The sequence below is a fragment of the Tenrec ecaudatus genome, chromosome 1, assembly GCF_050624435.1.
Source record: "Tenrec ecaudatus isolate mTenEca1 chromosome 1, mTenEca1.hap1, whole genome shotgun sequence".
NCBI classification, from domain to species: Eukaryota; Metazoa; Chordata; class Mammalia; order Afrosoricida; family Tenrecidae; genus Tenrec; species Tenrec ecaudatus.
The window spans coordinates 65,466,344-65,491,579 of NC_134530.1; the positions used below are offsets into that span (position 1 = coordinate 65,466,344).

General features: G+C 39.1%; 1 protein-coding gene across 1 annotated transcript in view; it reads right to left on the bottom strand.

The window, feature by feature from the left end:
* SCMH1 (Scm polycomb group protein homolog 1) overlaps positions 1–25,236 on the bottom strand; it is a 197,443-nt gene that overhangs the window by 71,602 nt on the left and 100,605 nt on the right. The window contains 2 exon segments of the mRNA XM_075554608.1: positions 8,747–8,990; positions 23,445–23,533. Coding sequence (XP_075410723.1) covers positions 8,747–8,990; positions 23,445–23,533 — 333 coding nt within the window.

Sequence of the window (25,236 nt, forward strand, 5' to 3'; positions counted from 1 at the left end):
ATAGTTGTATAATGCTATCATCATTTCAAATCTATTTTCTTTTTTCTTGAGTTCCTTGCTATCAACTCCCCCACCCTATCACCCTGAACCCTTAATAAATTATATATTATTATTATGCGTGTTTCTGCCATAACTTACACCATCCAATGAGTCCATTCACCTAAAATTCTGATGTTTATTCCCCTCGAGTGGGGTTACACCAGTGGTTCTCAATCTTCCTAATGCTGCAACACCTTATTACAGCTCCTCATGTTGTGGTGACCCCCAACCATAAAATTATTTTCGATGCTACTCCGTAACTGTAATTTTGCTACTGTTATGAACTGTCATGTAAATATCTGTTATGCAGGATGTATTTTCATTGTTACAAATTGAAAATAATTAAAGCATAGTGATTAATCACAAAGCAATATGTAATTATATATTGTGAAAGTTATTTCTAGTGACAAATAAATGAAATTTTGCCTTGAAGCATGGTGTAGTGTGGGTAACTGATTTCAGGCCATGTACTCATATGTGGATGCATCTGCATATGGGCAGACCCACCTAGAGACAGATAGAGGAGCAGTCTCGGTTCTTAAGACCATCAGAAATGTGTTTTCCAATGATCAAAGATGACCCCTGTGAAAGGGTCGTTTGACCCCCAAAGGGGTCGTCAACACAGGTTGAGAACCACTGGGTTACACAGTCACCGTTGCTATCAGTTCTCCCTTCCCCCCTTTCCCTCCCTCCAAGAATCATTACTCCCATCACCGTTTCTGATGGGTTCATCTCTTTTGGACTAGTACCAATATACACATGCAGGTCTAGCAAGATTACTGAGGTAAAACTAAAGCCACAATAATGGGAGAAGCAAAATCTAAAGAACTAGAGGATGGTTATGTGCTGCATCACTCTACTGCACCCTGGGTGTATCGTCCCTTCTGTGAGAAGACTGTCCAATTATCATATAGGTGGGCTTTGGGTCTCCACTTTGCCTATGCTCCTTCTTGTCAATTTGATTGCTTGTTTTTGAACTTCTGATACATATTTCCGTCGATACCTCATGATCACACAGGCTGGCATCCTTCTTCCATGTGCTATTTGCTTCCCTGCTAAATGGCCACTTAACTTTAAGCCTTTTATACCTCAAATGCTATATCATTTAATACCTGGGCACCATCAGCTTTCTTCACATTTGCTTATACACCCATTTTGTCTTCAGTGATCATGTTAGGAAGGTATCATACATTGCCACATTATTAGAACAAACCGTTCATGTACTGAGGTAGGATTTAAGCAGAGGCCCAAAGCCCATCTGCTTCCTAGTTGTGTGTGTGTGTGTGTGTGTGTGTGTGTATATATATATATATATATATATATATATACATACATAGATATACAAATATACCTATCTTTATATGTTTATCATATTACCTATTGACTCAATTGTGAGGATTTTTGTTTCCTTGACATTGAGTTGTAATCCATTTTGAAGGCTATAATCTTGATCTTCATCAGCAAGTGCTTCAGGTCCTCCTTACTTTCAGCATGCAAGTTTGTGCCACATGCACATCAAAGGTTGTTAACAAGCCTTCCTCAAATTCTAATGCTGCCTGCTTCTTCACACAGTTCAACTTTTGTGATTTAATTTTCAGCATATATACTGAATGCGTATGGTGAGAAGATACAACACTGACCTACACCCTTCTTGATTTTAAACCATGCAATATTCCCTTGTTCTGTTCACATAATTGCTTCTCAATCCATGTAGAGGTCCCATATGAACAACAAGGAAGTGATCTGGAATTCTTATTTTTCTCATGGCTATCCATGTTTGTTATGATCTACATAGTTGAATGCCTTTACATAGCCATTAAAACACAAGGAAACATTTTTCTAGTATTCTCTGCCTTCAGCCAGGGTCCATCTGATGTCAACAACCATGTACCTTGCTCCATTTCCTCTTCTGAATCTACCCTAAATATCTGGAAGCTTCTTGTCAATGTACTGCTGCAACTGCTATCAGACAATGTACAGCAAAACTTAACTTACATGGGATGTTAATGACATTGTTCTATAATTTTAACATTCTGTTGGATCATCTTTCTTTGGAATGAGTACAGTTAGGGATTTCTTCCAATCAGGTGACTAGGTAGATGGTTTCCAAATTTCCTGGCATAGGCAAGTGAGTGCCTCCAGTGCTTCATCAATTTGTTGAAACAGGTTCATTGGTATTCCATCAATTCCTGTTTTTTTTCTTTTTGCTAATGCCTTTAGTGAAGATTGGGATTTTTTTTTTCAGTACCACTGACTCTTGATTATATGCTATCAATTGAAATGGTTGAATGTTGACTGGTTCTTTTTGATAGAGGTACTGTTTTCTTTCCATTTTCTTTTGATTCAATATTTTACCCATAGAATCTTTCAATATTACAATCCAAGGCTTCAGTTTTTCTTCAGTTGTGTCACTGTAAGGTCTGCTGAGCATGTTCTTTTTTTTTTAGGGGGGGGGGAACTTTCTAACTCTATAAACTCCAGGTTGTTCTTTCTCTAGGTGTTTCATTATAACACTTTGTTTTCTCAAGCTTCTCTTTGAAATATTCTATTCAGCTCTTTGATGTCATCATTTCTTCCATTTGCCTTTTCTACTCTGATTAAGTTTCAGATTCTCTTCTGACATCCATTTTGATCTTTTCTTTTTTCCCTGTCTTTTTAATGACATTTGCTTTCTTCATGTATGATGTTCTTGATGTCATCCCACAGCTAATCAGGTCCTCTATCATTTGTTTATGCCATCAAATCTGTTCAGGTGTGATATACTTAAGGTCATACTGTGGCTTTCATGGACTTTTTTTTTTCACTTTCTTCAGCTTCAACCTGAATTTCCATATGAGCAATTGATGGTCTGTTCTACAGTCAGCCCTGGGCCTCACTTTAGCTGCTGATATTGAACTTTTCCATTGTCTCTTCTTATAGATGTAGTCAATTTGATTTCTGTGATTCCATCTGAAGAAGTTCATGTGTATGGTCATCATTTGTGTTATTGAAAAGAAGTACTTGTGATGAGGAAGTCATTGGTCTTGCAAAATTCTATCATGTGATTTACATATCACTAATGTCACATTTGCCAACTACTGTTCTTTCCTATTTGGTTCCAACTTTTGCATTCCAATGGCCAATAACTGTCAAATGAATTTTTTTTTAAAGATCATTTATTGGGGGCTCTTAGAGCTTTTATAACAATCCACACATCAATTGTATCATGCACATTTGGACATACGTTGCCATCATTATTTTCTAAACACATTCTATTTGAGCCCTTAATTATCAATGAATATTGATCGCATGTTTCATCAATTTCACACTGAAGATGTTTGTAGAATTCAAGTTTTTTCATAGATAACTAACTGTTGGTGCATATATTTGAATAGTAATTGACTAGATTTTCTTATATATGGCTAGCTATTATCCTATCACAGACAACATTACACTTCAAGATAGATCTTGAAATGTACTTTTTGATAATAACTGTATTGTCATTCTACATAAATTTGTCATTCTCAGCATAGTAAATCATCTGATTTTCTGATTCAAATGGGCAAATTTCAGTCTTTTTCAGTTCACTAATGCCTAATTGATCCTTGTGCATTCCATTTTACTTCTGGTGATTTCCAATTTCCTAGATTCATATTCCATATGCTTTCAGCTGTTTCTTCTAATTTTGAGTTTTGTCTCATCAACAAATGAAGGTCCTGAAGATTTTAGTCCATCTATATCATTATGGTTGACTAAGAAGGCAGATCTTCCTAAACCATAAGTTGAGTGTCTTCTGACCCTGAGGGGCTCATTTTCTGGCAGTATACCTGCCAATTTTCTGCTGCTATTCAGGAGATGTTCAATATCTGACAATGTTTTGATGCTATTCATAAGGTTTTCAAAGGCTAATTCCTCAGAAGTGGACACCCTATTTCTTCTTCATCTGGAAGTTCTGCTGAAACCTGTTCACACTGGGTGACCTTGCTGCTTTTGAAACACCATTGACATAGCTTCCAGCATCACAGCAATATGCTGTGGTAATGTCAATTATACCTCATAAAGGGTCCCTGGATGGAAGAAACAATTAAGCAATTTACTATTAGCCAAAGGAATGATGGTCTGAACTCACCCAGAGGCATCTCAGAAGAGAGGGGTGGTGATTTATTTCTGAAATGTCACTACGTTAAAAAGCCCAAAAGAGCATGATTCTATGCTGACATATCTGGGGGTGGAGGGGCTGGAATCAACTGCTTGGCAACTAACAATACTTCAAAAAATCTATTACACAAGCTCCCTTAAACTTCCACATCTTCTTGTACACTGGTGCATATGGGAGCTGGAGGCACAGGGAATCCAGGGTGGACGATACCTTCAGGACCAGGGGTTTGAGGGGCGAGGCTGGGAGAGTGGAGGGTGAGTGGGTTGGAAATGGGGAACTGATTAAAAGGATCCACATGTGACCTCCTCCCTGGGAGAGGGACGGCAGAGAAGGGGGGGGAAGGGAGACTCCGGATAGGGCAAGATATGACAAAATAATCTATAAATTACCAAGGGCTCATGAGGGAGGGGTGAGCGGGGAGGGAGGGGAGAAAAAAGAGGACCTGATGCAAAGGGCTTAAGTGGAGAGCAAATGCTTTGAGAGTGATTAGGGAAAAGAATGTACGGATGTGCTTTATACAATTGATGTATGTATATGCATGGATTGTGATAAGAGTTGTATGAGCCCCTAATAAAATGTTTAAAAAAAAACTTCCACATCTTCACTGTTACTATCTTATCATTCTAACTTGTTTTATTTCCTTATGAGAAATTATCTTATCTCTGTCTATAGAAAATATCTGTCTCAAATTATACTACCATATACTCATTCATCACTGACCAACAAAGTTAGATTCCAAATCTCAGGCCATTATGTGAAAATCAATGCTATGAAAATATGGACCCCTCCCCCCAGAAGAATTTATTTCAAAAGACAGCATTGAATCTGCAGCTCCAGGAGAGGGACATATCTGATCGGAGCACACGGGAGCAGGTGAAGAGGGAGGAGGAGAGAGTGGAGCACATCCTGGCCCACCAGGCCTTGAGGACGATGATCCCAATTAGAGCAGCCAGTCCACAGAGAGGACCACCTGGCCAGCCACACTGTGAGACATGAGACCCCTCACTGACCCATAGCCCTACAGGGGACAATACCAGAGATACAGTGTGGGAATTGCACCCAATCTGATCCTACCACACTGAGGCAAAACACTAAGGAGGTGCAACAGAATAGCAAGGGGATGGAGCAGCAAGGTCCCCAGGGAATGCTGAAGGTGGACTTTGGGGCCAGGGCATGGTGCCCCAACAGACTGGACTGGAAAACACTCCTAAAGGCCAACAAATGATCCTTGAACTAACTACAAGCTTTTCTTTCTTGTTGTATTTTGGTTTTTTGTCATTGTTTTGTTGTATATTGTTGCTTGCTTTTGCTGTCTTGTTTTTGTGCATGTTATTATCTCCACAGGTCTGTCTAAATAAGATAGGCTGGATGAACAATCTGGAGGAGAAAACAATGGGACAGACAGTTTTGAGGGGACATGGGAGAGGGGGTAAGTGGGAGGAAAGGAAGTGGTGCTAACAAACCCAGGGACAAGGGAACAACAAGTGATCCAAATTGGTGGTGAGGAGGATATGGGAGGCCTGGTAGGGCATGATCAAGAGTAATGTAACAAAGAGGAATTGCTGAAACTCTGATGGGGACTGAGCATGATAGTGGGACAGGAGGAAAGTCAAGGGAAATAGAGGACAGAGTTGGGAGGCAAAGGGCATTTATAGAGGCCTAGATAAAGACATGTACATATGAAAATATATTTATATATGAGGATGGGGAAATAGATCTATGTGCCTATATTTATAGGTTTAATATTAAGGTAGCAGAAGGATATTGGGCCTCCACTCAAGTACTCCCTCAAAGCAAGAATACTTTCTTCTATCAAATTTGCATTCTATGATGCTCACCTTCCTGACACAACGGCTGAAGACAAAGTGGGTGAATAAGCAAATGTGAAGAAAGCTGATGGTGCCCAGCTATCAAAAGATATAGCATCTGGGGTCTTAAAAGCTTGAAGGTAAACAAGCGGCCATCTAGCTCAGAAGCAACAAAGCCCACATGAAAGAAGCACCCCAGCCTGTGTGATCACGAGGTGCCAAAGGGATCAGTTATCAGGCATCAGAGAACAAAATATCATATCATTGTGTGCTCATCTCGATACAATCACTGAAGACAAATGGGTGCATAAGCAAATGTGGCGAAAAAAGCTAATGGTGCCAGACTATCAAAAGATATAGCATATGGGGTAGTAAGGCTTGAAGGTAAACAAGTGGCCATCTAGCTCAGAAGCAGCAAAGCCCACGTGGAAGAAGCACACCAGCCTGTATGATTACGAGGTGTCAAAGGGATCAGGTATCCAGGCATCATCAGAACAAAAAAAAATCTTACCATAGTGAATGAGGGGGGAGGAGTGCGGAGTGGAGACCGAAAGTCCATTGGTAGGCCACTGGAGATCCCCTTGTAGAGGGGTCTCAGGTAGGAGCCGAGACAATCAGGGTGTGATGTAGCAACGATGAAAAACACAACTTTCCTCTAGTTCCTAAATGCTTCCTACCGCCCCCCACCCCCCCACTATCATGATCCGAATCCTCCCAAGTCTGGCTAGACCCGAGGATGGACACTGGTACAGATAGGAAATGGAAACACAAAGAATCCAGGGTGGATGATCCCTTCAGGACCAGTGGTGTGAATGGCGATACTGGGAGCAAGAGGGAGGGTGGGTTGGAAAGGGGGAACCGATTAGAAGGATCTACATGTGACCTCCTCCCTGGGGCACGGACAACATAAAAGTTGGGGAAGGGAGACGTTGGACAGTGCAAGGTATGACAAAATAATAATTTATAAATTATCAAGGGTTCACGAGGGTAGGGGTAGCGGGGAGGGAGGATAAAAAATGAGGAGCTGATGCCAGGGGCTTAAGTGGAGAGCAAATGTTTTGAGAATGATGAGGGCAATGGATGTACAAATGTGCTTTATACAATTGATGTATGTATGGATTGTGATAAACGTTGTATGAGCCCCTAATAAAATGATAAAAAAAAAGAGATAGGCCCTATTTTTAAAAATTAAAACCCCTGAGAATCATAACCCAACCAAGCTGACACATACCTTGAACAGCTAGTGCTATGCTTTGTGTCTGTTACCACTGTGAAAAATAGTTTAAAAGACTGTTTGCTACTCTTGTAAATGTAAAATGTTAGATAATGCTACAGCTGATAAATGAGAAGTAGCTGAATTTATTCTTGATTTAGATGTTTACTGCGTGTTTACTGATAGTGGTAGTTCAGTGTTAGAATTCTTGCCTTCTATGCTGGAGAACCGAGTTTGATTCCCAGACAAGTGACTTCACACAGTTATCACCCGTCTGTCAGTAGAAGCTTATATGTTGCTATTACATGGAAAAAGATTCAGTGGACCTTCCTAGAAAGAGTAGGAAGAGAGGCCTAACCTTCTGAAAATCCGCCAATGAAAATCAATGATCTGATTCAGAACCAATCAAAGGGATAATGCAGGTCCAAGTAGCATTTCTTTTCATCCTGCACAGGGTCCTCACGAGTTGAGCAGCTAACAATAAAAACATCCCACCACAACAAGTGCCATCATAGTACCATTGTTCTTCCTCTCCACTGTTGTATCACCAGCCTTGTTCACAACAGGTGTTCAATAAATAGTTGGCTAACTGAATGAATGAATTCAACAGAGGTCAACAAAGATAACCTCCAACATTCATTTGTTCAGGTTCACTAGAACTTTTAAACAAAAAGAGGATAAAATTGTTACTATTTTCTTTTTAAAGAGAGCTATATCAAATTTTTTCTAAATTATCTCCAACATCATGATCATTAGAACTATCATCTATGGTTCAAGTAGTGTGTGGCACTACTCTAGTACTTTCTACACATGCTCCCCTTTGGAAGGGATTACCTTCTAATGATGGAATAATAATAATAATACAGCATATTACAATACCCATGTATAACATTTATTGAAAATTAATAATACACATAATAGGATATACAATAACTATAGCAAAAGCAGGAATAAGACAATGAAAGCACAAATATCATTTGCTATTTGCCAGATATTATGTGTAAGCATTTTAACCACAAAATATCACTTATTCCTCACAATAATTTTATGAATCTTTCACAGACAAGAACTTTGAGATTTAGAGAGGTGATTTAACTGCCCAAAGCCACACATCTGGTAAAAGGGAGAGCCAGAACTCTAACTCTCTTTGACCTCACTTCTCAGCTCATGCTTTCCATTTTCCCACAGTACTTTTAAAGCATTCTACAACATAAAGTTACTCCAGCTCATACACACACAAAGCCAGTAAAGCCTGAGGAAGAGGTCTACCTTGAGAAAGAGATAAACACTTAAAGGGTTAGGAACCATAGTACAAAAGAAGCTAGTTTCTTGAGAATCTTAGAATATTGACAGCAAGGAATTTTTACATTATTCCAAGTCCCACGTATCATTTCATTTGACGCTAAATTCTTAAGAGTTTTTTTTAAATTAGGCTTGACAGGCCTAAAAATTGCTGGCCACTGCCCCTCTCTGCCTACTAATGAGGTTGATGAGTAAATATGCTGAACACGAGAGATTCCCTTATCATCCCACAGATGGGGCCTTTACCTTTTGTGCCAGGAGGCTGCAGGTTGTCTCCAGTCATGGAACACCAGCCCACAGGAAAGATGTCCCGAGAATCGAAACGGCACCAGTAGTCAAAAGCCCCTCGCCATCCATCAAAAGTGACAAGCACCTCTGAGCCGCGGACCTCCCCAATCGTGGCGGGGCAGATGAAATGAGGGTTCTTCCTGTCCACTGCTTCTAGTTTCATTCCCATTTTGAAGAAGTTGTGGGAAGGAGAAGGTGGTTCCTAGATGAAAAACAGAAGTTACAAATTGAGACACAAATAGAGAGGCTATGGATGCCCACAGGTTGCATCTATCTTAGGCAGATGATTAAAAAGTGGCTAGTATGTAAGATTTATAATGGAAATTTAGTGTTTCTTTTAAATAGATTTCAAACTATACCAATGTATTCCTTTGTTAATCTTAACATTTTCATTGACAGCTTTGCTTCAAATGTGTATTTTTGGAAAGAAATAAAAGATGACAAATAGTACTGAATCCTCTGTGCTCCTCCTGCAACCAATTTCACGTCTACTTACAACAGTGGTACTACTACCCATGTATGATTTTATACTTTAGTCTGGGTGTGCACACACATACACACCCCCCCACACATAGGCACAGACACACTGGGCTTTCTACTCCCATAAACAGTTATAGACTTGGAAACCCACAGGGGTTCCATATGAGTCAGTATGGACTCCCTGGCCGTGATATATATAACACATCCATTTGCCTGCTTTTAAAATGTATATAAATAGTATCATATTTACATATCATTCTACAATGTTTTTATTGCATTTTTCAGATTTACCTATATTGATTAATTTAGTTCTAAAGTATTTTAACAGGTGAATTACATGTATTCACATAATTTATTACTTTTTTAGAAGGCTATTTAAAGTTGTTTCCAGTTTCACTAGTTCAGAAAAGTTTTAATTAATATCCTTGCATTTGTTCCTTTATGCTTTTCTCTACTGTCACCTATTCAAAAAATAAACTCAGCACCGCTAGGACAATTAAAAATTTTTGTATTGTAGCCTACAATCCAGGACAAAATGTAGATACTTATCTGCTTTGACAGCCCCGTGTGTGCCCCCTAGGGGTGGAACATTGACGATGCATATAGAATAGAAGTAGAATTCCTGGGCTGCAGGATAGATATGAGTCCTGCTAGTATAATGGTTAAGCACTGACTGTTAACCAATACACCAGTGCCTTGAATTCACCTGTCACTTTGTAGGCGAAAGATGTGGCTATCAGCTTCCCTAAAGATACAGCCTTGGAAACCTTATGAAGCAATTCTATGCCATCCTACAGGGTTTTTGACTTAGAATAAACTCGATGACAATGGGTTCGTATTTTGGTGTTAGGAGAAATATATAAGGAGCCCTGGTGGCACAATGGTTAAGCGCTTAGTCGCTAACCAAAAGGTTGGCAACTTGAATGCACTCTGGTGGTGTAGTGCTTATGCATTAAGCTGCTAGCTGCAGATGGGGCTTTCTACCCCTGTAAAGCGTTACAGTCTCAGAAACTCACAGGGGCAGTTCTACCTTGCTCTGTAGGCTCACTATGAGTCCGTCTTGACTTGATGGCAGTGAGATGAGTGAGCAGCTCTGTGAGAGAAAAATGCACACGGTCTGCTCCCATGATGATTACTGCCTAAGGACTCTATGAGGAAGTTCTCTGAACTATAAGGTCCCTATGAGTTGGAATCTACTCCACAGCAAGGATAGAAATTTGCATTTTTGGCCGTCCTAAATACTGTTAAACTGTCCTAAAAGTAATGGTACACTCTCACCTGCAGTTGGAGAATTCCTGGATGCTGACTTGTAATAGAGCAAGTGTCCAAGTATACCTCCCACTCACTAGTCTAATCCTTTGGTTTTACGATCTAATTGTGTATCAACAACAAAGTCTTATTAAATGTGGACCTGGCATAAAAAGTCTCCCTAATTTGTCATTCTTCAGTATTGTTTTGGCTATTCTTTCTCCTTGATATTTCATATGAATTTTAAAATCAGCTTTTCAAGGTCTGCCAAAAAGCCCCATTAGGATTTTGGATGAAATTGCCATGTAATTTAGGTTAACTTAGGGAAAAATAACCTATGCATGATATTGAACCTTTTCATACAAGAATACTATAGCCTTTTTGATTTGTCATTTTCTTAAATGTAGATTTCTTCTCTAATATGTATCTCTTAATTCCTCTACAAATATCTCTTATTTAGTAACATTTCTTTGGGCTACATTTTGATTTTATTGTATTATAAATTGGGTCATAAAAAATTTCATTTTAAAATAACATTATAAATAAGGAAAACAGTTCATTTTTACAAAGAAATCAATTGATTGGATACTGATTGATTTGCTTATGCTAATTGATACATTAATTTTTGTCTGCTTCTTTTATAAATTATTGAGAGATGTGAGTTTAAAATTTCCCTAGCGATTGTAGAGTTTTCATTAATTCTATGAATGCTGTCCAACTTGGTTTATATACTTTGAGGCTATATATTTTTAGGACTATATACATTAACAAGTACCATATTTTCATATTTAAGGCACCTGGGAAGTGAGCAGTTTGCAAAAAAAGTTGTTCCTTGTTTGCATAAAATACAGTACCGTATATACTCGAGTATAAGCGGAACCAAATATAAGCTGAGGCACCTAATTTTACCACAAAAACTGCATTAAAATGTGCTGAAAAACTCAGCTTATACTCGAGTATGTACGTTTATCTTTTTGATGAACTGTACTTTATTATAGGGAAACTACGTCTTTAATGCTTTTTAGCATTCAAGTCTTTGTTGTCTGGTTTTGGTATTTGTAGCACCAACTTTGTTTTCATAAATGTTTGCCTGGTTTATCTTTTATATTGTTTTCCTTTCAACATTTTTGTGCCATATGACTTTAGCAGGGTAATTTGTAAACAGCATACAGTTAGCGCTAAAAAACAAAAACAAATCAATATCCAACCGAATTCATGAGTTTAAGTTCATTTTTTATGCTAAATGATATATTTAGATTGCACTTATCTTACTGTCTACATTTCTACTTAACCTGATTTTTCATGTTTCTTTATCTCCTCAATCCACTGAATGTTCTTCCCTTTTACCACTTTATAGATTCATAAGTTAACCACCACAGTTACAGTCATTCAGTAAGTTCTCTGGAGATTTTAGCTTAACACATTCTAAAGTTCTTAATTTTTTCTGATCTCAAAATCACACAAACCTTTGAATATGTTAACTCATTCTTAAGGTATGTAAGTATTCAGTAATTGAGATTCACACTGTTACCCTGACAATTATTCACTCTGTTATTATCATTGGTTTACATACTTAAAGACAACGCTGCACTAGCTTTACTCATATGTTAAAATAATAACTTTCCTCACAATTACAACATCTTGCATCTCAATCTTATTTTCTAGTGTCAATATCTTATTCCTGAAATGTATTCTTCAAGTTATTCTTTCACTGAGTATGTTAATAACCACTCATAAAGCTTGTTTGGAAATATCTTTTACTTTCATTTTTAAGTTTTTAAGTTTACTTTCATTTTTAAGTATTATGTCCACATAAAGAAGTCTAAGTGGACAACCGTTTTTTCAGTACTTTCAAGGAACTTTTTCCATTACCTTTTGGTTTGTACTGCTGTTGTCAAGAAATTAACTGCTCACCTAAATGAAACCTTTAGAGAATTCTATTTCATAGCTTGTTCAGATCTCCTCTTTTGCCCTTAGTTTTCTATAGCTACACAGTGATGCTTAAGGTGTGCTTTGTCTTTAGTAGACACGCTGGAATAGTCACAGTCAATATTTTAAAAATATCCCCTGAAAATGACGACCAGATAGGACCCAACCGTCCGGAGCTCCTGCTGCCAGATAAGAAAATTGGGAAGTAAGGTGAAGGAAACAGGGAGGTGGAGTCCTGAAATTAGAACTAGGGTACCAGGGTTTCTCCTGAACCCATTTTTGTGTGGGATTTCCACTCACAAAGCAAACCAAGAACTCTTTAAAGCCCTCTAGCTTTGGTAAGCCCGCAGGCGCTGGCTATGCCCTTGCTGGGAGCAGGTATTTCTGCAGGCAGATGTCGGAGAGGGGACAGAATCCCATACACGAGGGGAACCCCACTCCGGAGCTCTCTGTGTGGTTGGCTGCCTTGAGCTCATGGCCAGGGGAGTAGTGGCGGGTAGCCATAATTTAGAGCAGAAGAAAAACTATATTACCACCTTAGGAAGATCGCGGTGTGGGAGAAAATAGGTGGAAAGTTGGGAGTCCAGGGAGCAAATTTAGTTCCAAATGGCCGAGAAGGAAACAACCCCGCTGATAAGCTGGATCTCCCCCTATGGTGGTCAGCCTGACAGCCCCCAAATTTGAGCACATCACAAGCATAATTTTAAAAAAAGGGTGAAATATATATTATTGGTTTAAAACTCAAACCCAAGTCTGGTTGCTCAGCTCCAAGAGGAAGCTCTTAACATAAATCAGCATAAGAAGAAACCTACTAGCTAAGGAATGCCACAACTCCTCTATAGGGCCTGGCAGCTTTTAGCATAACAAAGACCCTCTGTAGAAAGTGTCAGCTTTAAAGAGCAAGGAGCTGCAGCCCAGTGACTGTGAGAGACAATTTCATTCTAGCTGGCCAGGGGGATAAAAAAATAAAAAATAAAATACTCTGATCTAGTAAGCACCAGCAGACCAGCTAGGACAACAAGCACAGCTTCCCTCTCAGTGATTCTACACATAGCTGGGGAGGCCCTGCCTGTCCTGGGGCCCTAGACGGGCTGAGAGAACACCCCAGTGCCCCTCTCCCAGCCCCTGCTGAAGTGCTATATACAGCACAAGGCAGGTACACCAGCGAAGTCCAGCACCCAAGTGACGTCTGGCCATGGTGCGATCTTGCTTTTGAAGTAATCCCACACGGCATCTGTGGAACCCTACATCAAACGGGTACACCACCCCACTACCTTGAGGAAGAGTTGGAACTCCTCCAGCCTCACAAACAGGTGATCAAGTATCAGTTATCTCCTTACCTACTACTCTATTTCTTCTCTCTTTATTCACTAGCCCTTCTAACTTTTCCACCACACTCAGTCTCAACGAGCTAAGGTTGGTGTTGGGGTTTTATGTTCTCGCTTTCTTTTTTATCTGTCTTTTTTCCTTCTTTTTTCCCTCTTTCTCCTCTTCTCTCCCACTCTCTCCTATCATATGCCACTACATGAGAGGAATAGTCAACACACATTCCAAGTAACGGAATTCTGGATGGCTAGGATAAAAGTGAAACCACAGGAAGATAGAGTGATAGCCTGACCCCTCAGAACTGCTACCGGCAGGTAGTTCATAGAAGTACTCATACAAATCCCCCAAGAGAGAGCCTAGGGATCTTCTACTCAGGAAGATGGCTCCAGGCTTCACTAAAACAACATGTAAACAGCAACCAGTTCTAACAGCTTCAACAAAAAGCAGGAAAAACAGAAAACAATGATGGAAGAAGTCATGAACCTAACGATGTACATAGAAGAAGCAAATATTGACGTGCCACAAAAAGAAATTTTCAAAATGCTGCTTGCAGTCATAAAGGATATGAGGGAAGCAATGCAGAAAAAAGATGAAATGATAGGAGATAAAGGCAACATACCAAAGAGAAATACAAGAGTTAAGAGATGAAATAACAGAATCCAGTGACAAATTGACAGATCTAGCAAACAGTCTTGAGGAGGCAGAGAATCGCACCAGTGACCTAGAGGACAACCAAGCAGACCTCAATAATTGGGAAAAACAGTCAAATAAGACAATCAAAGAAGCTGAAGAAAACTTGAGAGCCATGTCAGATGCTATGAAAAGAAACAATGTTAGACTAATTGGACTACTGGAACAAGGCACAGCAAAGAAGTCAACAGTGAAAATAGCAAGGGAATTCTTAGAGGAAAGCTTCCCCAGCGTAGTCAATGAAAATCAAGCAATCATACAAGAGGCTGAAAGAACACCAGCCATGTAACCGTGTGTTGTGTAAATACAGTTTTTATGCCGGTAAAAAAAAAAAAAAAAGAACACCAGCCAGATTGAATCCTAAGAAGAAGTCACCAAGACACATAATTGTCAAACTATCCAACTATGAGGAAAAGGAGAAGATCATAAAAGCAGCTAGGGAAAAGCAAACAGTCACGTATAAAGGTACCCAAATAAGAGTATGTTCAGATCTATCAGTGGAAACGATGAAGAAGAGGAGGGAATGGAGTAACATATTCCAAAAATTGAAGGAAAACAATGCAAACCCAAGAATACTTTACCCAGCCAAATGATCTATTAAGATAGATGGAGAAGTAAGAGTCTTCCCAGACAGGGACAACCTCAAAGAATACATAAAAATAAACCCAGCCCTACAAAAGATCCTTGCCGATCCAGTATGGGCAGAAGATCAATACTCACCGAGGGCAAATACGAGACCATCACATAGAACAACTCCACCCATAGGGGGGCAATGAGGAAACAGCCCCCAGGATAGCATCAGCTCAATAGTGGAAAGAAGGCAAACATAAACCGCTCACACAAAACAAGTAAATAAGTAGATAGGAAAATATTCATCACAAAAGGTACAATATGACATCACAGATTCCGCAGATAGATATAATAACACTGAATATCAATGGCCTGAACTCAGGCATTAAAAGGCAGAGGCTAACAGACTGGCGCAGGAAACATAACCCACCAATCTGCGGCCTCCAAGAGACTCATTTCAAGCTTACAGACAAAAACAAGTTGAGAATTAAAAGCTGGAGAAAAATATACCAAGCAAATGGTAATGCAAAAAAAGCAGGGGTAGTGATCTTAATATCTGACAAAATTGACCTCAAGATACAGGCCATAACGAGAGACAAGGAGAGGCACTATATAATGATCAAGGGAACAATAGACCAAGAACCAGTGAGCATAATAAACATATATGCACCTAATGAGAGACCTGCGAAATTCGTAAATCAAGCACTCCAAAAGATGAAAAAAGAGATCACAGGCTCAACAATTATAGTTGATGACTCTAATACACCACTCTCTGATAAAGACAGATCATTGAGAAAGAAACTCAAGAAGGAGGCTACAGATCTAAATAGTACAATTGGACAACTTGATAAGATATTTTCAGAGCTTTCCACCCACATACAAAAAAAATTCACATTCTTTTCAAGCCCACATGGCACATATTCAAAAATAGACCGCATGCTGGGACACAGTCGAACATGAGTAAATTCAAGCACATAAAGATTACACAGACATCTCTCTCTGATCATTGCACCATAAAGCTGGAAATTAACAGAAGGACAGTGAAGAAAACAAGGGTAAACAATTGGAGGATGAATAATTTCCTATTACAAAAGGAGTGGGTATTGACCCAGATCAGAGATGAAATCACGAAGTTTCTAGAAACCAATGAGAACAAAAAATACGATGTACCAAAACCTGTGGGATACAGCAAAGGCATTTATCAGAGGAAGGCTAATAGCAATAAATGCACACATTAAAAAAGAAGAGAGACTCATGGATGATATGCTGACACAAAACTTACACCAATTAGAGCAGAGTCAACAGAACAACCCTACTAATAGCTAGAAGATAGATTTAATAAAAATGAGAGCTGAGATACAGGAAAGGTAAAACAAGAAACTATGGAAAAAAATTAATGCCGCTAAAAGTTGGTTCTTTGAAAGAATTAACAGAATTGATAGACCTCTGGCAAACCTAACCCAAAGAAAGGAAGGAACAAACGACACTTGCAAGGATGAGGGATGAAACAGGGGACATTACAACGGACCGTAATGAAATCAAAAGGATAATTACACAGTACTATCAAGGTCTACATTCTAACGAATTCAACAATTTGGAAGACATGGACAAATATTTGGAAACACAATCCCTCCCTAGGCTATCCCAGATGGATGTCAACAACCTCAACAAACCCACAGCAAAGGAAGAAATAGACAAGGTAATCAAGGGATTACCAACAAAAAAATCCCCCGGACCAGATGGCTTCACAGGAGAATTCTACCAAGCATTCAGGGAAGAACTAACACCAATCCTATACAAACGCTTCCAGAACATAGAAAAAGACGGAAAACTCCCAAACTCTTTATATGAAGCCAGTATAACTTTGATACCTAAAGCGGGCAAAGTTGCCACAAGAATCAAGAACTATAGACTAATATCCTTAATGAACATCGATGCAAAAATCCTTAACAAAATACTGGCCAATAGAATACAAAAGCATATTAAAAAAATAATTCACCACGACCAAGTGGGATTCATACCAGGGATGCAGAGATGGTTTAACATACGAAAGACTATCAGCATTATTCACCACATTGGCAAGAAAAATGTTAAGAACCACTTGATAATATCAATAGACGCGGAAAAAGCATTTGACAACATCCAACACACATTCCTGTTTAAGACACTTAAGAAGATAGGAATAGAAGGAAGATTCCTCAATATTATACAAGCCATATATGAAAAACCAACAGCTAATATGATAGTTAATGGAGAAAAAATGAAAACAATTCCACTGAAAAAATGGACCAGACAAGGATGCCCCTTGTCCCTACTCCTTTTTAACATCGTACTGGAGGTCCTAGCTAACAACATAAAACAAAAGGAAAGATATTAAAGATATTCAGCTGGGAAAGGAAGAGGTGAAATTATCATTATTCACAGATTATCTCATTCTATATATTGAAGATCCCTTAAACTCCACAAGCGAAGTGTTGAAAGCAATAGAGGAATGTGGCAGAGTGGCAGGATACAAAATCAACAAACAGCAGTCTATTGGACTGCTCTACACATTAGACAAGTCCACAGAAGAGACGATTAAAAAGGTAGTACCCTTTACAATTGCCAAGCACAAATTGAAATACCTAGGGATATACCTGACTAAAAAAACCGAAAGATTTGTATGAGGAAAATTATAAAACACTACTTCAAGAAATCAAGAGTGACATCAACAAATGGGAGAATATCTCATGCTCGTGGGTAGGCAGACTGAATATAGTAAAGATGGCTGTTCTGTCCAAGGCACTATATAAATTCAATGCTATCCCGATACAAAAACCACCATCCTTCTTCAAAGAATTGGAAAAGCAGATTACCAACTTCATATGGAGAGGGAAGCCGCCCAGAATTAGCAGAGAACTCCTCAAGACAGACAAAGTGGGAGGGCTTGCTCTACCTGATTTTAGCACGTACTATACGTACTGGCATAATGACAGATCTTCAGACCAATGGAAAAGAGCTGAAGACCCAGAAATAAAAGCATCAGCATACAAGAAACTGATCTTTCATAAGGACCCAAAAAATATTCAATGGGAAGCAGGTGCCATCTTCAATAAATGGTGCTGGAAAAAATGGATATCTACCCGCAGAAAAATGAAACAAGACCCTTATCTCACTCTTGCACAAGAATAAACTCAAGGTGGTTCACAAACCTTGAGATAAAACCCCAAACAATTAGGGCCATCAAGGAGGGAATTGGGACAAACCTGAGAACCTTGGCACAGGGATTACATAGGCTACCAGAAATAGGGAAGGATACAAATACAGAGGAATCACAAATAGACAAATGGGATATAGTGAAGATAAGACACCTGTGTACATTGAAATAATTCATCAAGAGAGTAATAAGAGAGTCCACCAACTTGGAAAACATCTTTAGCAATGACAAATCAGACAAAGGCCTTATTACTAAAATCTACAATACCTTGTAAGCTTTCAATGAGAAAAACTATTTGCCCACCTCCTAAAGGAGGTGGGCAAAGGACCTGAACAGAAGTTTCACAGAGTCTGAAATCTGAATGGCTAATAAACATATGAGAAAATGTTCCTAATCACTAGCCATAAGAGAAATGCAAATCAAAACAACTGTGAGATATCACCTACCACCCTCAAAGATAGCCCAATTCAAAATACCAGACAGCAACAAGTGTTGGAGGGGCTGGGGTGAGATAGGAACTCTCATTCACTGCTGGTGGACCTGTAGGTATGTACAGCCACTAGGGAAATAGATTTGGAGATTTCTCAAACAGATGGAAATTGACCCAGCAGTCCCCCTACTGGGCATATACCCAGAAGAAGCAAGAAACAAACCAGATAGCTGTGCTCCAATGTTCATTGCAGCACAGTTCACAATCGCAAGGAGTTGGAAACAACCCAAATTTCCATCAACAGACAAATGGATAAAAAAAACTGTGGTACATACATACAATGGAGTACTATGCATCGCTAAAAAGTACTGATGAATGCATGAAGCATATAGATGCATGGGAAGAACTGGAGGAAATTATGCTAAGTGAAGTAAGTCAAGCATGAGTCCGCTGAGGTAAATATATATATATATATGAGAAAACAGAAAGGTAAGTGCAAAGGGGGCACAGGGAAAAAGCTACTGTGTACAAACAGTCCAGGGGTGAGGACCAGGCAGTATGGCCAGGGCCAGACCAAATCCAGGGGTACATACAGTAGCCAACTAAAACGGGGGTAGAGGGAGGAAAGGGGATAAAAAAGATGTGTGATGAGGGAATAGGGCACTGACCCACCCAAGGGGAGGGTATTGTTTGTGTCTCCACAAGGAAAGAGGAACCAGATATAAAGCCAGTTCCAGACGAATGTAGTGTGCCGGCAAGGAGTGGGGGCCAGTGGAGGGGCCTGAGGGTTCGCCATACCAGCTACATGGACAACTGCCCCTCCACCCCAGAAAAATTTACTTGAGAGGATGGCACTGAAGCTGCAGTTAGCGGACAGGGGCATGTTCGATCTGAGCAAATGAGAGCAAAGAAAGGGGAGGAAGAGAGAGTAGAGTACATCCTGGCTCATCAGGCATGGAGGACGATATCCCCACTCTGAACAGCCAATAGACAGAGTGGACAATATGGCTGATCCCACTACGAGACACACAATCCCTTGATGACCCAGGGCTCTAAGGGGGACAACACTGGAGACTCAGTGTCAGGACTGGCCCAGACGGACCCTGTGACACTGAGGCAAAGCACTAAAAGTATGCGGCAGAGCAACCGTGGGAGCAGGGCAGGGCGCCCCTGGGGGAGTACAAAGGACAGACTCTGGGGTCAAAACATGGTACCTCATTGGACCTGACTAAAGGACACACCTAGAAAACAAAAGTCAGACCTTGATATTTTTACAGGTTTTTCTTTCTTTTTAAAATTTTTTCCTTTTAATTAATTTATTTTTCTATGGGTAACTGGTTTCCTTTTTTGTTGTCATAGCTGTGTTCTCACTCATCACCTATCTAGCTATGACTTGATTTTTGGTGCATACTATTATCTCTACGGATCTATCTAGATAAAATAGACTGGATAAATAGTCTGGAGGAGAAAACAACGGGGACACGGGAGAGGGGGAAGAGGCGGCAAGGAGGTGGCGCTGACCAACCCAGAGACAGGGGAGCAATAAGTGATCTAAAATCAGCAGCAAGGAGGGTGTGAGTGGCCTGGTAGGGAGTCAGCAAGGGCAAGGTAACCGAGAGAAATTACTGAAACCCAAATGAAGGTTGAGTATGATAGTGGGACTAGAGGAAAGTAAAAGGAAATCGAGGAAAAACTAGGTGACAAAGGGTATTTTTAGAGGTCTAAAGACTGGAATGTACTTATGTAAATATATTTATATGAGTGTAGGGAAACAGACCTATGTGCATATATTTATAGGTTTAGTACTAAGGCAGCAGATGGACATTGGGCCTCCACTCAAGCACTTACTCAATGCAAGAACACTTTGTTCTATTAAATTGGCATTCCAGGATGCACACCCTCCTGACATGATTGCTGAAGAAAAATGTGTGCATAAGCAAATGTGGAGAAGAAAGCTGATGGTGCCCAGTTATCAAAAGAAATAGCGTCTAGGGTCTTAAAGACTTGAAGATAAACAAGTGTCATCTAGCTGAGAAGTATCAAAACCCACATGGAAGAAGCACACCAGCTTGGCTGACCACGAGGTGTAGAAGGGGCCAGTTATCAGACATCAAAGAACTAAAAATCATATCAGTGGGTGTCTACCTTCCTGATACGATCACTGAAGACAAACGTGTGCATAAGCAAATGTGGTGAAGAAAGCTGATGGTGCCCGGCTATCAAAAGATATAGTGTCTGGGGTCTAAAAGACTTGAAGATGAACAAGCAGTCATCTAGCTAAGAAGCATCAAAGCCCACATGGAAGAAGCACACCAGCCTGTCTAAACACAAGGTGCAAAAGGGACTAGTCATCAGACATCAAAGAATAAAAACCTTATCAGTGGGTGCCCACCTCCCTGATATGATCAATGAAGCCAAACGTGTGCATAAGCAAATGTGGTGAAGAAAGCTGATGGTGCCCAGCTATCAAAAGATGTAGCATCTGGGGTCTTAAAGGCTCGAAGATAAACAAATGGCCATCTAGCTCAGAAGCAACAAAGCCCACATGGAAGAAACACACCAGCCTGTGTGACCACGAGCTGTCGAAGGGATCAGGTATCAAGCATGAAGGAACAAAAAATTAGATCTTTGAAAATGTCGGTGAGTGTAGAGTGGAGACTCAAAGACCAATGGTAGCCAACCGGACACCCCTTACTGAAGGATTGTGGGGAGGAGATGAACTAGGCAGGGTGCAGGGTAGCAATGACGAAACATATAACTTTCCTCTACTGCTTAAATGCTTCCTCTCTTCCACTATCATGATCCAATTCTACCTTACAAATCTGGCTAAACCAGAGGATGTACATCGGTACAGATAGCAACTGGAAACACAGGGAATCCAGGACAGATGACTCCTCAAGGACCAGTGGTGAGAGTGGCGATGCCTGGAGGGTGGAGAGAATGCAGGGTAGAAAGGGGGAACTGATTACAAGAATCTACGTATGGCCTCCTCCCTAGGGGAGGGACAGCAGAGAAGAAGGCTGGTGGAGACGTCAGACAGTGTAATATATGACAAAATAATAATAATTTTTGAATGATGAAGGGTGCATGAGGTAGGGGGAGTAGGAAGGGAGGGGGGAAATGAGCAGCAGATATTTATGGCTCAAGTAGAAGGCAAATGTTTTTAGAATGATGATGGCAACAAGTGTACGTTTATTCTTGACACAATGGATGGATGGATTGTGATAAGAATTGTATGAGCGCCCAATAAAATGGTTACTTAAAAAAAGTTGTATTCGATGTTGCGGAAAATAAATAAATAAATAAATAAAAATATCCCCTCTTTTCTAGTCTCTCTAATTTGCCTTCTTGGATTTTCCATTCAGCAAATACTGGGTAATATTCTCCTTGTTTTTTACCTTATCTTTAACATTTTCCATTTCTTTTCCTCTCTGTAGACCAATCTTGGTAATTTCCTTACATATGTCTTACATTTGATAATTCTTTATATTTGACTAAGGTGTTTATTTTTTATTTCAATGATGGCTTCATTTCTAGAAATTCTATTAGCTTCTTTTTCAAATCTTTTCAAATATAGCATTTTTTATTATTCTCTTATTTCCTTAGTCATTTTCAAATACTTAATAATCTCTACTAAGTATTTATATTATTTCAAAGTCCTTGAAGTTCAACTTTACTGTTTACTAAGTCTACTAATACTTTATCATGTTAGACTGTTTAAGGTTTTTGTTTTTTTTAAGGGTTTGTACTTCTGGATGGAGAGCTAATCTTCAGTGGTACCTTGCTGTGGGAATTTATATTCAACCTTGGCTGAAAGTATATCCATTTTGATGGGTTAATTTCTGTAGGTACTAGGAAATAAATCTTTCGGATTCCTAGACAATACATGTACTATATCTAAACCCAAAGCTTACAAGATTTGTGGTATCAGAAGAGATTATTCCATTCCCAAAACTCAGGCAAAAAATTCTTTGTCATCATGTAACAATCTTTTCATTAAGGGGTATAGTTTTGAGAGATATGATCTATTTTTTATATGCCAATCTCAAGTCTCTATCTCTGCCTTGCCCGGACTCTAGATCTCATCTGTTGTCCAAATGTATGCTGTTAAAAAATAAGATCCTTGAAAAATAAGACTGGAAAAGTCTCCAAGACAGCTGTGGGTCTATGCACACCATGTAACATTATAGTTCTCTTTCCTCATATTTAGCTTTTCTGGACATTTAAAAAAAACCCAACTTTTTGTATGTGTTTCTAAAACTTAAATCTTTAAGGGAGTTGACAGCCTCATCTTTCTCCCATGGGGGAGCTGGTAACTTTGAAATGCTGACCTTGCAATTGGCAGCACAGCCTGCAATCCACTTCATCATCAGGGCTCCTGGTATAAACTATATAAAACTCCATAATCTAGAATAGCTTTTTTGGCTTTATATAATAATTTTTGTGTCCTACTAACAAAGTTTAACTTCATAATCACCCTATGAAACAAACAAAATCCCATGTGTATGAGATCAAAAGACTAACAGTTTGCCCTAAGTGGACATTGTTTATTATAAATAGACTTAGGTCCCAGAAACTAGGAATCCTAACTTAAAGTCTAACACTAGTCCTTCATAGATAAACAGCTATTTCACAAAAGCTGTCGGTTAAAACAAAACAAAACAAAAAACCTAGTTTCTGAGCAAGCACCCTCAAGCAATAAATATAATATAAACTAAAGGCTCATTAACTGAGAGTATTTGACTATAAGCAGTTTAGAGGATTTCTTCAACTATAATGAATCTTACCTTGTGGAAAATCCTGATAGGAGCCATCTCTGCTCCATTTAATGTCTTCAAAAGAAACATAGGCCAAGAGGAAGCATTCAGTCGAAACCCTACATGGTGAGAGATGAAAAATATGCTTCAATGGAAATAGTGATACAAAGTTCTCCTTTTAGAATTCAGCCATTATTGCGACAACCTACACTTGCAGGAAATAAAAGTAAAATAGAAGAAATGCCTCATTTGACAGATGAGGCCTATGAGGCATGAAGAGGGAATGTTGACTAAGGTAATGCTGGAAAGTTAAGTAGTGGGATTATGCAAAACTTGTTTCTTGACACCTAGAAGGTTGCCTTAAAAACTTTTCTTGAAAAATCCAAAATTGATGTGAAATAGAATTAAGAGATACTTAGAAAAAATTTTGAGAGTGGAGTGTGAAAGTGAATATAATTTTTTTTGGTAAAATTATTTTGATTTTTTTTTGTTTTTTAAACGTTTTATTAGGTGTTCATACAACTCTTATCACAATCCATACATACATCAATTGTGTAAAGCATATCTGTACATTCATTGCCCTCATCATTTTCAAAGCATTTGCTCTCCAATTGAGCCCTTGGCATCAGGTCCTCTTTTTTCCCCCCTCCCTCCCTGCTCCCCCCTCCCTCAAGAGCCCTTGATAATTTATAAATTATTATTTTTGTCATATCTTGCCCTGTCTGACGTCTTCCTTCACCCACTTTTCTGTTGTCCATCCCCCAGGATAATTTCTTTTTTAAAAAATAAAACAAACATTCCAAGTGGTATTTTTGATAACTAAATATTTTTGGTTTATTATAAGATAAACAATTTCTTTCTCTTTTTTGTTACACACATAAATACAAGGCATATAAAATACTTTCTTGACATTGTTTAAACAACTCTGGATCAAGAATCATGAAGATGGAAGAAATCAGCCTATTTAAAAACGAAGAAAGAGGAAAAAGAAGCTTAGAGAGATTGTCTATAATCATTCAGCAAGTAAGAGCCAGTAAGAGTGCACCATTTAGTGGATTATAATAATATAAGCAAATCTACTGTAAAAGTTCCCCTTAGAGATGTCAGACAGTGTAAGATATGACAAAATAATAATTTATAAATTATCAAGGGTTCATGAGGGAGTGGGGAGCAGGTAGAGCAGGGGGGAGGGGAGAAATGATCAGCTGACACCAGGGGCTTAAGTGGAGAGCAAATGTTGAGAATAATGAGGGCAACGAATGTACAAATGTGCTTTACACAACTGATGTATGTATGGATTGTGATGAGGTGTATGAGCCTCCAATAAAATGATTTTTTAAAAAAATTCCCCTTAAAGTATTCTAAAAGCAATGAGGTCACTTTGAAGACTAAGTTATGCCTACCTCAGGCCATGGTATTTTTCATTTCCTCATTTGCATGTGAAAGGTGAATAAGGAACAAGGAAGATTGGAAAATTAATTTTGAATATGATGTTAGGGAAGAGTATTAAATGTAGCATGGACTGCCAGAAGAAAAGAACAAACTTGACTTGGAAATAGTGTATCCTTCATTTCACGTGTTTTGGACACATTATCAGGAAGGATTCATCCCTGTAGAAAGAGGTCATGCTTGTTAGAGAATATGTGAAAACGAGGAAGATTCTCAAAAAATGACAGCAACAATGAGTTCAAATACAGGAAAGATTGTAAGGATGGCACAGGATCAGGCAGTGTTTCACTGGGTTGTACACAGGGTCACTGTGCATTGGAACCAACTCAACAGCATGTAACAATAAACCAGTAGTTACATCTTTCTATTAGAG